The 12,561-nt window shown below is 43.3% G+C and overlaps 1 protein-coding gene across 2 annotated transcripts in view; it reads left to right on the forward strand.

Annotated features, from left to right (window-relative positions):
• The window catches only part of SMC2 (structural maintenance of chromosomes 2), a 157,243-nt gene that overhangs the window by 139,140 nt on the left and 5,542 nt on the right, over positions 1-12,561 (forward strand). For both annotated transcript variants that reach the window (XM_069766939.1, XM_069766949.1), the window contains 2 exons: positions 10,156-10,272; positions 10,407-10,567. In XM_069766939.1, the coding sequence (XP_069623040.1) occupies positions 10,156-10,272; positions 10,407-10,567 (278 nt within the window). The remainder of the gene's footprint in view (positions 1-10,155; positions 10,273-10,406; positions 10,568-12,561) is intronic.

Consider the following 12,561-nt stretch of genomic DNA (forward strand, 5'->3'; position numbering starts at 1 on the left):
TCTATAAGAAAGGAGATGCAAACAAGCAGAACAAAAAAATTCTGAGAACTAATTCTTTGTATGGGTTCCTTCTGTTGTCACTGTCCTCCATGTTCATATTGTAGAGCACCTTTGTGGTCACCATGGTACCCTGATGTGATGATCCCAGGGTAAGATGGCCTGTAAAATCCAGCAATAAGCTGGGTCTCACAGGCTGAGTCATTGATTGTCAGTGAGACAATGACTGTTCTCATGCACTGCTGTACATGACTACAGCACTGTATGAGACCAGTGATCAAAATAAAAATGATAAATGTACCACAGTGAAAGTGTAAAAACGTGAAAAAAAGTTACATAGAATATGTAAGAGAGTTAAAAAACGCACAAAAATGCGCACACAAATCGCTAAAATCCATCGCGCTACTCAAAACGCAGCGTTTCTGAAAAAATTACATTTTTACCACTAAAATCTCATATTTCAAAATCTCAATGACATAAAATCCTGTGAGGCACCTATGAGTTTAAAATACTCACTAAAACTAATCTAGTTTCGAAAATGGGGTCACTTGTGGAGGGTTACTGCTGTTTTCACAAGGGCTCATCAAATGCAACCCTTTTAACTTCCTAACAAAAAAAATGTTTCAAAAATTGTTCTGAAGTAAAGTAGACATGTCGGAAATATTATTTTTTGCAAAAAACGTATCAACCAAATACCCTGTTTTTTACATCTTTTACTAGCACTTGCGGATTACTGCAACATTTTTTCAAACTGAGTGTTTTTGGTTTTACTATTCTCTTTTGTGTCTTCAGGTTTCTTGGTGGTGTGTGAACATGATCATACAGACTTGTTCACTGTGCAAGTAGCCCATGTGTTCCTGTTTCCATAATTGTTCTCTTGTGTCTACAAGACTGGGGAGTTCCACCACTCCTCTTGGGCTATCTGCACAAAAGCTGTTCTACCCTGTATGCACACATGGATTTTTCCTCTCTGAACCCTGTTCACACAGGTTATATACAGATGATCAGGTTTTTAAATACATCAGATAGGGATTGCATACATTAGTTAGGACTGCTCTGATAAGGGTATACCGTGAAGATTGGTAGAGCAGCTTAGTATACATTTTTTGCAAAAAACGTATCAACCAAATACCCTGTTTTTTACATCTTTTACTAGCACTTGCGGATTACTGCAACATTTTTTCAAACTGAGTGTTTTTGGTTTTACTATTCTCTTTTGTGTCTTCAGGTTTCTTGGTGGTGTGTGAACATGATCATACAGACTTGTTCACTGTGCAAGTAGCCCATGTGTTCCTGTTTCCATAATTGTTCTCTTGTGTCTACAAGACTGGGGAGTTCCACCACTCCTCTTGGGCTATCTGCACAAAAGCTGTTCTACCCTGTATGCACACATGGATTTTTCCTCTCTGAACCCTGTTCACACAGGTTATATACAGATGATCAGGTTTTTAAATACATCAGATAGGGATTGCATACATTAGTTAGGACTGCTCTGATAAGGGTATACCGTGAAGATTGGTAGAGCAGCTTAGTATACATTTTTTGCAAAAAACGGATCAACCAAATACCCTGTTTTTTACATCTTTTACTAGCACTTGCGGATTACTGCAACATTTTTTCAAACTGAGTGTTTTTGGTTTTACTATTCTCTTTTGTGTCTTCATGTGGGAAATATTATTAGCTATTTGTGTGGCATAACTCTGATTTAAGGGCATAAAAATTGAAAACTTTGAACATTTTGAAATTTTGCAAAAGTTTCGTTATTTTCACAAATAAACACGTCATATCAAAAACATTTTTATCACTGTCAAGAAGTACAATAAGTCATGAAAAAATAATCTTAGAATCCAGGGCTGTGGATTCGGTAAGCCAAACCTGACTCCTCAATTTTCGTGACCACGACGCCGACTCCCTCATACATGGCTCATATTTAAGTGATAAATTTACTGTAGTAAAATGGTAACATCAGGCTTTTAATCATTATTATGATACAATAATCAAGCCATTTAGATAGAACATAAAATATATTTATTGGAATACAACTTTAGAGCAATAAAACTTTTGCATATTTACAATTATACACTATGCAGTAAGTGGGGGGAAAAATAATTAGGTCAGATTTGAGGTCTTCTATGAAGGAGGATCTGATGAAGGCGATACGATTTCTCAAAACAAATTCATAGACTGTTCAGTTGTTTTTGTTAAACTCTTTTTTTTTTTTTTTTTTAAAGGAGAGAGGTTGTTCTCTAGCCTTAAAAGTGAAGCTGTCACCCCAAAATCGAAGGTGACCTAAGCCCACCGGCATCAGGGGCTTATCTACAGCATTCCGTAATGCTGTAGATAAGTCCCTGATGTATCCTGAAAGATGAGAAAGAGAAGTTAGATTATACTCCCCTGGGCGGGCGGTCCGATCCGATGGGCGTCGCGGTCCGGTCCAGGGCCTCCCATCTTCTTACGATGACGTCCTCTCTACACTAACTTGGGTTGGTGGCAAAGCAGTAACCACATGGGCAACATCTCTATCAATTTCAGGGTGTAAAGGAATTGCATCGTGCACAGTCAGTTTTGATTAACAATTGAACTCTTCTACTTTTTTGAGAGCAAGTGAAAAATTTTGCTGAAATACGATCAATCTGTTTTCTATGGGAGTGGAATTTTTTCCCTGCAGCAATACTTTGCCTGCTCTATGTTGTCCAAATACTTGTCGAAATCAAACTCCTCATCTAATGAGGGTCAAGAAACTGCATCAGCAGCACTGGCAGGACCCGACTCCTCTTGCTCTTGGCTGTCCTGTAGCTCACTCATCCTAACTGCTACCTCAATCAGAGCTTTGTTTCCTTTTGTAAACTGTGATCATCCAGCAATATACGATGACTCGGGTCCACATAAACAGCTAACAGAAAAATGTTAGTTTCTAATAGCAATGTCTCTCCAGAAGCATGAGCTGGACACCACAACATACGCCTGACTACAACGTACTGGGCACTACAATGGCAGTTTGTAATTTTCACTCGGCAGCATCGGCTGATGCTTGTTTCTGGAAAACACCCATGGAGTCAAAATCACTACACTAGATAAATTCCCAAATGGGTATAATTTCCAAAATGAGGACACTTGAGGGGGGATTCTGCTCTTTTAGCACTTTGTATATGGTATCTGCAAACTATTCTAGGAAAATCTGAGCTCCAGGAAGCAACTGACACACCATCCCTCCCGAATCTCTCCATGTGGCTAAGTAGTACTGTACAGCCACATATGGGGGTATTTCCACATTCAGCAGAAATTGTGGGACAAGTGTTGGTGTCATTTTTACCCACTTTCCTGTGGGAAAATGTAAATCTGTGGCTAAAACTAAATTTTGGTGGTAAAAATATTATTTATTTCTTCTTTGTCCAATAGTATAAAATTCTGTGACACACCTGTGGTGGTGTCAATATGGTAACTGCATCCCTAGATGAATTGATCAAGAGGTGTACTGTAAGGAGGTGAAACACCAGAAGAGTCTGGGGGCAGTTACCTTCTCGGCTCTGTGCCTGGAACCATTGAGCTGTGCTGCAGTTTCCCCAGGGGGCAGACTTAGAGACTGGGACAGGAAGGAAGCTGGCAAGAGCGGGAAAGGCACGCGCGCAAGGGACAGAGCAGCGTGAGCAGCAGTCAGAGCAGGGTGCAGCTGTACTCCGGGAGAGAGAGAGCTCCCTGTCTGAGGACAAATACAGGGAGACTGCCCAGAAAGACTGCATCTTGTGAGTACTTGAAAGCGGACTCTGCTGTGACTGGAGAGGGGCGCTTTGAGACCCGTGTAGAGACATTGGCCCGTGCAGAGACTTCTACCCCCTGGTCTCCGCGGTATCAGTACAAAGCCCCTGATTCCTGGTACAGAGACTTAACAGTGCAGAGCCCCTGATTCCTGGCTGTGCTGTAAAAGCTAAAGACTCAGAGCCTGTGCATACCACATTAACTCCCGAAACCCCAGGCAGCAGGCTCCTAGAGACTACTCAGCCCACGGACAACAGAGGGATGACAAGTGCCGCTGTTTCTCGGCGCCTACGTTGGAGAAGACGACCCTACAAGCAAGTCCTCATCAGACTGATAAGTGTTCTTTTCTCAAGAAATCTTGCTTACTCCTGTTACATCGTTTGACTCCCATATTTTTGCACTGTTTTATTGCTAGTTATTTCCCACTACTTCCTCCCTGCGAGGAGAACCTGATTCCTGTTAATAAACCCCTAAACTGTTGGTCTGTCTGTTCCGTGGTGACATACTCAGTACCTGCATACTATTACAGTAGTTTGTAAAATGATGTCACTTTGAGGGGTTCTGCTGTTCCGGCACCTCAGGGGTTTCCCCCGCAAACCATACCAGTAATATCTGCTCTGTAATATGGTGCTCCTTCTCTTTTGAGCTGTGCACTGTGCCTGAAAAGTATTTCCTGAGTACATGTAGGGTATTGGCGCACTCAGGAGAATTTTTTAACATAAACATCCATTTTTTCTATTCGTCCTTTGAAAAACTAAAAACTTGGTGCTAAAACATTTTAGTGGCAAAAAATGTAATTCTTCTTTCTTAATAATTATTATTATTATTATTTATTGTTATAGCGCCATTTATTCCATGGCGCTTTACATGTGAGGAGGGGTATACATAATAAAAACAAGTACAATAATCTTAAACAATACAAGTCATAACTGGTACAGGAGGAGTGAGGACCCTGCCCGCGAAGGCTCACAATCTACAAGGGATGGGTGAGGATACAGTAGGCGAGGATAGAGCTGGTCATGCAGCGGTTTGGTCGATCGGTGGTTACTGCAGGTTGTAGGCTTGTCGGAAGAGGTGGGTCTTCAGATTCTTTTTGAAGGTTTCGATGGTAGGCGAGAGTCTGATGTGTTGTGGTAGAGGGTTCCAGAGTAGAGGGTTCCAGAGTAGGGGTGATACGCGAGAGAAATCTTGTATACGATTGTGGGAAGAGGAGACAAGAGGGGAGTAGAGTAGGAGATCTTGTGAGGTTCGGAGGTTGCGTGTAGGTAAGTACCGGGAGACGAGGAGACAGGTTGTGGATGACTTTGTATGTCATGGTTAGGGTTTTGTAGTGGAGTCTCTGGGCAATGGGGAGCCAGTGAAGGGATTGACAGAGGGGAGAGGCCGGGGAATAGCGGGGGGACAGGTGGATTAGTCGGGCAGCAGCATTTAGAATAGATTGGAGGGGTGCGAGAGTGTTAGAGGGGAGGCCACAGAGCAGGAGGTTGCAGTAGTCAAGGCGAGTGATGATGAGGGCATGGACTAGGGTTTTTGCAGATTCATGGTTGAGGAATGAACGGATTCGTGAAATATTTTTGAGTTGAAGTCGGCAAGAAGTGGAAAGGGCTTGGATATTTGGTTTGAAGGAGAGATCAGCGTCAAGGATTTCCCCGAGGCAGCGAGCTTGTGGGACTGGGGAGAGTGGGCAGCCATTTACTGTAATGGATAGGTTCGTTGGGGGGGTCGCGTGAGATGGGGGAAAGATGATGAATTCTGTTTTGTCCATGTTAAGTTTCAGAAATCTAGCGGAGAAGAAGGATGACATAGTGGACAGACATTGAGGGATTCTGGTTAGAAGGGAGGTGATATTTGGTCCAGAGATGTAGATCTGTGTGTCGTCAGCATAGAGGTGATACTGAAAGCCATGAGATTCTATGAGCTGTCCCAGGCCAAAGGTGTAAATGGAGAAGAGCAGGGGCCCAAGAACTGAACCTTGTGGGACTCCGACAGATAGAGGGCGAGGTGAGGAGGTGGTGTGTGAGTGGGAGACGCTGAATGTCCGGTCTGTTAGGTATGATGAGATCCAGGATAGGGCCAAGTCTGCAATGCCAAGGGATGAGAGGGTCTGTAATAATAGGGAATGGTCCACTGTGTCAAAGGCAGCCGACAGGTCGAGGAGGAGGAGGACAGAGTAGTGTCGCTTGCTCTTGGCGGTTAAGAGGTCATTGGTGACTTTAGTTAGGGCAGTTTCAGTGGAATGGTGTGACCGGAAGCCAGATTGTAGGCGGTCAAAGAGGGAGCAAGAAGAGAGATGGGAGGACAGTTCAAGGTAAACGTGTTGTTCCAGTAGTTTAGAGGCATAGGGGAGAAGTGATATAGGGCGATAGCTAGATACAGAGGATGGGTCAAGAGAAGGCTTTTTGAGGATAGGTGTGATGGAGGCATGTTTAAAGCTTGAGGGGAAAACACCAGTTGTTAGTGATAGGTTGAAGAGATGGGTTAGGGTTGGGATGAAGACTGTGGTGAGGTTTGGGATGAGGTGGGATGGGAGCGGGTCAAGTGCACAGGTGGTGAGATGCGATCTTGAGAGTAGAGTGAAGAGTTGATCTTCTGTAATGGTGGAGAAGTTGGTTTTGGAGGTGGAGGGCTGGGAAGTTGGGAGGGAGGGCTCTGGGGGTTGTTGACCAAAACTGTCTCTAATGCTATCAATCTTCTGCTTGAAAAATGAGGCAAATTCTTCAGCGGAGATAAGTGGGGAGGGAGGAGGTGCTGCGGGACGGAGGAGAGAATTGAAGGTGTTGAATAACTGTTTAGGGTTGTGAGACAGAGAGGATATGAGAGATGAGAAGTAGGTTTGTTTAGCTGTGGCGAGTGTGGTCTTGAAAGTAGTGAGGGACTGTTTGAATGCGATGAAGTGCTCATTGGAGTGGGATCTTTTCCATCTGCGCTCAGCAGCCCTGGAAGCTCACCTCAGTTCTTTGGTCAGGCTGGTGTGCCAGGGCTGTCTGTTGATTTTGCGAGCTTTGGTATGTGTAAGTGGGGCAGCCGATTCCAAAGCTACAGCTATTGTGTTATATAGAGCGGCAGCGTCATCCGCATTGTGTATGGAACTTATGTCTGTGAGAGGGAGGAGGGATTCAGAGAATGAATGTAGGTCAAGATGTTTAAGATTTCTGCAAGGGTGTGAAAGTTTGTGGGGTGGGGATTGTAGACATGGAATGGAGAGAGATGATAATGTGAGAAGGTTGTGGTCAGAGAGTGGAAGAGGTGAGCTTTAGAGAGGTTAGATAGAGAGCAGAGGCGGGTGAAGATGAGGTCCAGTGTGTGACCGTCTTTGTGAGTGGCTGCAGAAGACCATTGAGTGAGGTCGAAGGAGGAAGTGAGAGTTAGAAGTTTAGTGGCAGCTGAGAGGGAAGTGTCAATGGGTATGTTGAAGTCGCCCATGATGATAGTGGGGATGTTCTCAGAAAGGAAATGAAGTAGCCAGGTGGTGAAGTGGTCAAAGAAGGTGGTGGCTGGCCCTGGGGGGCGGTAAATGACAGCCAGTTGGAGGGGGAGTAGATGCGCACAGAGTGCACCTCAAAGGAAGGGATGGTAACAGAGGTTGGCAGTGGGATTGGGGTGAAGGAGCAGATATCTGACAGGAGAAAACCAACTCCTCCGCCATGTTTGCTGCTGGGGCGGGGTGTGTGGGAAAGGTGGAAGCCACCGTAAGAGAGTGCAGCAGGGGAGACTGTCAGAAGGGGGTGAGCCAGGTTTCGGTGATGGCGAGGAAGGAAAGTTTGGTAGTAACAAAAAGATCATGGATGTAATCACCCAATGGTATAAAATTCTGTGAGACACATGTGATGTCAATATGATCATTGCACCTCTAGATGACTAGTTTGTAAAATGAGGTCACATGGGGGTTGTCTGTTTTTCTGGCACCTCAGGGGCTCTGCCAATGTTACATGGCACCCTCAAATGCATTACAGCAAAATCTGAAATCCATATGGCGCATTTGCCTTCTGAGCTTTGCACCATGCCTCAAAAGTAATTTTCAACCACTTATAGAGTATCTGTGTACCCTAAAACAATTTTTGAGGCCCATTTTTCTCCTAATTTTCTTGTGAAAATGAGAAAAATTGGGGCTAGAACAATTTTGTTTGAAAATTGGTTTGTTGTTTTTTTGTTTTTGTTTTTTGCAGATCAACGTTGTAAAATTCTGTGAAGCACCTGGAGGTTCAAAGTGCTTTCCACACGTCTAGATAAATTCCTTGAGGTGTCTAGTTTTCAAAATGGGATCACTTTTGTTTGGTGGTTCCACTGTTTGGGTACATCAGGGCTCTCCAAACGAGACACAACACAGACCATTCCATCAAAGTCTGCATTCCAAAATGTTACTTCTTTTCTAAGCCCTGCTGTGTGCCTAAATGGTAGTTTTCCCCCACATATGGGTTATCTGCAAACTCAGAAGAAATTGCACGACAAAATTTGGGATCCATTTTCTCCTGTTACCCTTGTGAAAATAAATTTGGGTCTAAAGTAAAAAGATTTTGTCAAAAAAAGTTAACTGTTCCTTTTTTTCTTCCACTTTGCAAAAATTGCTGTGAATCATCTGAACGGTTAATACACTTCTTAAATGTGGTTTTGAGCACCTTGAGGGCTTCATTTTTTAAATGGTGTAAATTTGGGATATTTTCTGTCATACAGGCCCCTCAGTCACTTCAATTGTAATGTGATTCATAAAAAAAATTCATTTTGTTGGAAATATGAGAAATCCCTGGTCAATTTTAAACCCTTTTAACCTCCTAACTAAAAAAAAAAATTGTGTGAAATGTTATTAACTATTTTGTGTGATATAACTCTCTGGTTTAACCACTTTCTGCCAACTGACGGAATAGTACGTCAGCTGGCAGAACCCCCGATTTGAGGTAGGCTCCGGCGGTGAGCCCACCTCAAAGCCGCGACATGTCAGCTGTTTTGTACAGCTGACATGTGTGCGCCGATTAACTAGTTAAATGCCGCTGTCAAATGCTGACAGCGGCATTTAACTAGTTCTCGCGGCCGGAAGTGTTCGCACCGCTGACCCACGTCACATGATCGGGGGTCATCGGTGCATTTCCATAACAACCAGAGGTCTCCTTGAGACCTCTATGGTTGTTGATGGCCGATTGCTTTGAGCGCCAGCCTGTGATCGGTGTTCAAAGCAACCCTGCATTTCTGCTACATAGAGGTGATCTGTGCTTCACCTCTATGTAGCAGAGGCGATCGAGTTGTGCATGCTTCTAGCCTCCTATAAAGGCTTTTGAAGCATGCCAAAATTTAAAAAAAAGTGTTTAAAAATAATTTAAAAAAAAAATAAAAAATATATAAAAGTTCAAATCACCCCTTTTTCGCCCCAATCAAAATAAAACAAAAATCAAACCTACACATATTTGGTATCGCCGCGTTCAGAATCGCCCGATCTATCAATAAAAACAAAGGATTAACCTGATCGCTAAATGGTGTAGCGAGGAAAAAAATCGAGACGCCAAAATTACGTTTTTTTGGTCTGTGCAAAATTGCATTAAAATGCAATAACGGGCGATCAAAAGAATGTATCTACACCAAAATGGTATCATTAAAAACGTCAGCTCCGCATGCAAAAAATAAGCCCTCGCCCGACCCCAGATCACAAAAAATGGAGACGCTACGGGTATCGGAAAATTGCGCAATTTTTTATTTTTATTTTTTTAGCAAAATTTTGAATTTTTTTTCACCACTTAGATAAAAGAGAACCTAGACATTTTTGGTGTCTATGGTCTCGTAATGACCTAGAGAATCATAATGGCAGGTTAGTTTTAGCATTTAGTGAACCTAGCAAAAAAGCCAAACAGAAAACAAGTGGGAGATTGCACTTTTTTTTGCAATTTCATCGCACTTGGAATTTTTTTTCCCGTTTTCTGTTACACGGCATGGTAAAACCAATGGTATCGTTCAAAAGTACAACTCGTCCCGCAAAAAATAAGCCCTCACATGGCCATATTGATGGAAAAATAAAAACGTTATGGCTCTGGAAATAAGGGAAGCAAAAAACAAAAAAAAGCTCCGTGGGTGAAGGGGTTAAGGGCATAAACGTTTGCAAATTGCAAAATTTTCACCAAACTTTGTAATTTTTTCACAAATGAGCGCAAGTCATATCAAACAAATGTTACCACTGTCATGAAGTGCAATATTTCACAAGAGAACATTCTCAGAATCGGTGGGATCTGTTGAAGCGTTCCAGAGTTATTACCTCATAAAGTGACACTGGTCAGAATTGAGAAATTTGGCCTGGACAGGGAGGTGCTTGGGGGGAAGGGGGTAAAAGAGGTTAAAGGCAAAAATAATTGCAACTAATCTAATAGCTGTTTTACATTAAGATTTGCTCTAGGAATGACCTAATGAGTTTTATTTCTACAGTATAATGACTTGATGAAAAAGAAGAGAATAGTGGAGAATGACAAGTCAAAGATTTTGGGCACTATTGAAGAACTTGATGAGAAAAAAAACAGCGCATTAAAGATTGCATGGGAAAAGGTAAGGGGCTCTGTCGTTGTAGTTATGCTTTGAACTTTAGTGATTGTACTCCACTACTTCTGCAACAGCACAAAACTATGTAGTCACCCTGATACTGTAACAATGCCACTTCTATTTTTATTTTATTTTTTAAGGTGAATGATGACTTTGGTTCCATTTTCTCAACGCTTTTACCTGGGGCAAATGCTATGTTGTCTCCTCCAGAAGGATGTGATGTACTAGATGGGCTGGAGTTTAAAGTTGCATTGGGAAGTACATGGAAAGAAAATTTGACAGAACTAAGTGGAGGACAACGGTATGTGACAATATAGTTAAACAAAGAAAAATTCAAACATCTAGGACCTTCATAAAATCACTTTAAAAAAAAAAAAAAAATCAAGGTCACAAGTCCTGGAATTACAGGCAATGACTAAACACAGTCTGAAACAAGTTTGTCTGTAATTCCCAATTTTCGGATTTGTGATCTTAAATTTTTTCAATAAGGATTTTATGAAGATCCTGGAAACTTACATTTTTCTCCCTTTCTGTGGCACCACAAGTTTCCTCTGCACGAATACTTCATATCTGGGTAAGCTGAATTTTTCTACACAATTTCATAATGTATATCTAGTTCTTACTTGAAGTGGTATTTAAATCGCACATTTATGGCATATCCACAGGTAAGCTGCTGTACCCAGGTAGGCATGTGCCTGACTCTCTCCATTCACGTCTGTGGATGTGGCATAGATATTGAAGATGGGAATACTTCTTTAACTCCTGAAAATCACTATATCAGTAGTAAATACTTACAAATTGTTAGATAATTCTATCCAGCCATTTATTTGTTATATTTCTTAGAAGTTGATTGTATCTAGTAACGCAAGCATATCTCGTCATCTGCTGATAGCATTTGTAGGAAGTTGAGACAGCGGATTCTCTTTCCTTATATAGCTACTAGCTATTGAACCCGTTCTACGCCCGGGTGGCGAGCATTTATATTGATATATGGTCTCCATCCTGGTATGTGCTGCTCCATCCTGCGCCCCCATCCTGTCATGTGCTGCTCCCATCCTGCGTCCCCATCCTGTCATGTGCTGCTCCCGTCCTGCGCCCCCATTCTGACATGTGCTGCTCCCATCCTGCGCCCCCATTCTGACATGTGCTGCTCCCATCCTGCGCCTCCATTCTGACATGTGCTGCACCCTTCCTGCGTCCCCATCCTGTCATGTGCTGCTCCCATCCTGCGTCCCCATCCTGTCATGTGCTGCTCCCATCCTGCGCCCCCATTCTGACATGTGCTGCTCCCATCCTGCGCCCCCGTTCTGTCATGTGCTGCCCTATTCTGTCATGTGCTGCTCCCATCCTGCGCCCCCGTTCTGTCATGTGCTGCTCCCATCCTGCGCCACCGTTCTTTAATTTACTGCTCCCATCCATATGCCCCATACGCTGCTCCATAAAGGTTTATGGCCCCCATAAAATGCTCCATAGTATATGCCCCGTACACTGCTCCATAAAGGTTGATGGCCCCCATAAGATGCTCCATAGTATATGCCCCCGTACACTGCTCCATAAAGGTTTATGACCCCCATAAGATGCTCCATAGTATATGCCCACGTACACTGCTCCATAAAGGTTTATGGCCCCCATAAGATGCTCCATGGTATATGCCCCCGTACACTGCTCCATTATGGTTTATAGCCCCCATAAGATGCTCCATAGTGTATGCCCCGTACGCTGTTCCATAAAGGTTTATGGCCCCCATAAGATGCTCCATGGTATATGCCCCCGTACACTGCTCCATTATAGTTTATGGCCCCCATAAGATGCTCCATAGTATATGCCCCGTACACTGCTCCATTATGGTTTATGGCCCCCATAAGATGCTCCATAGTGTATGCCCCCATACGCTGTTCCATAAAGGTTTACAGCCCCCATAAGATGCTCCATGGTATATGCCCCCACACACTGCTCCATTATGGTTTATGGCCCCCATAAGATGCTCCATAGTATATGCCCCGTACACTGCTCCATTATGGTTTATGGCCCCCATAAGATGCTCCATAGTGTATGCCCCGTACGCTGTTCCATAAAGGTTTATGGCCCCCATAAGATGCTCCATGGTATATGCCCCCGTACACTGCTCCATTATGGTTTATGGCCCCCATAAGATGCTCCATAGTGTATGCCCCGTACGCTGTTCCATAAAGGTTTATGCCCCCATAAGATGCTCCATGGTATATACCCCCGTACACTGCTCCATTATGGTTTATGGCCCCATAAGATGCTCCATTATAGTTTATGGCCCCATAA

Source organism: Ranitomeya imitator, chromosome 1, assembly GCF_032444005.1.
Source record: "Ranitomeya imitator isolate aRanImi1 chromosome 1, aRanImi1.pri, whole genome shotgun sequence".
Classification (NCBI taxonomy): Eukaryota; Metazoa; Chordata; class Amphibia; order Anura; family Dendrobatidae; genus Ranitomeya; species Ranitomeya imitator.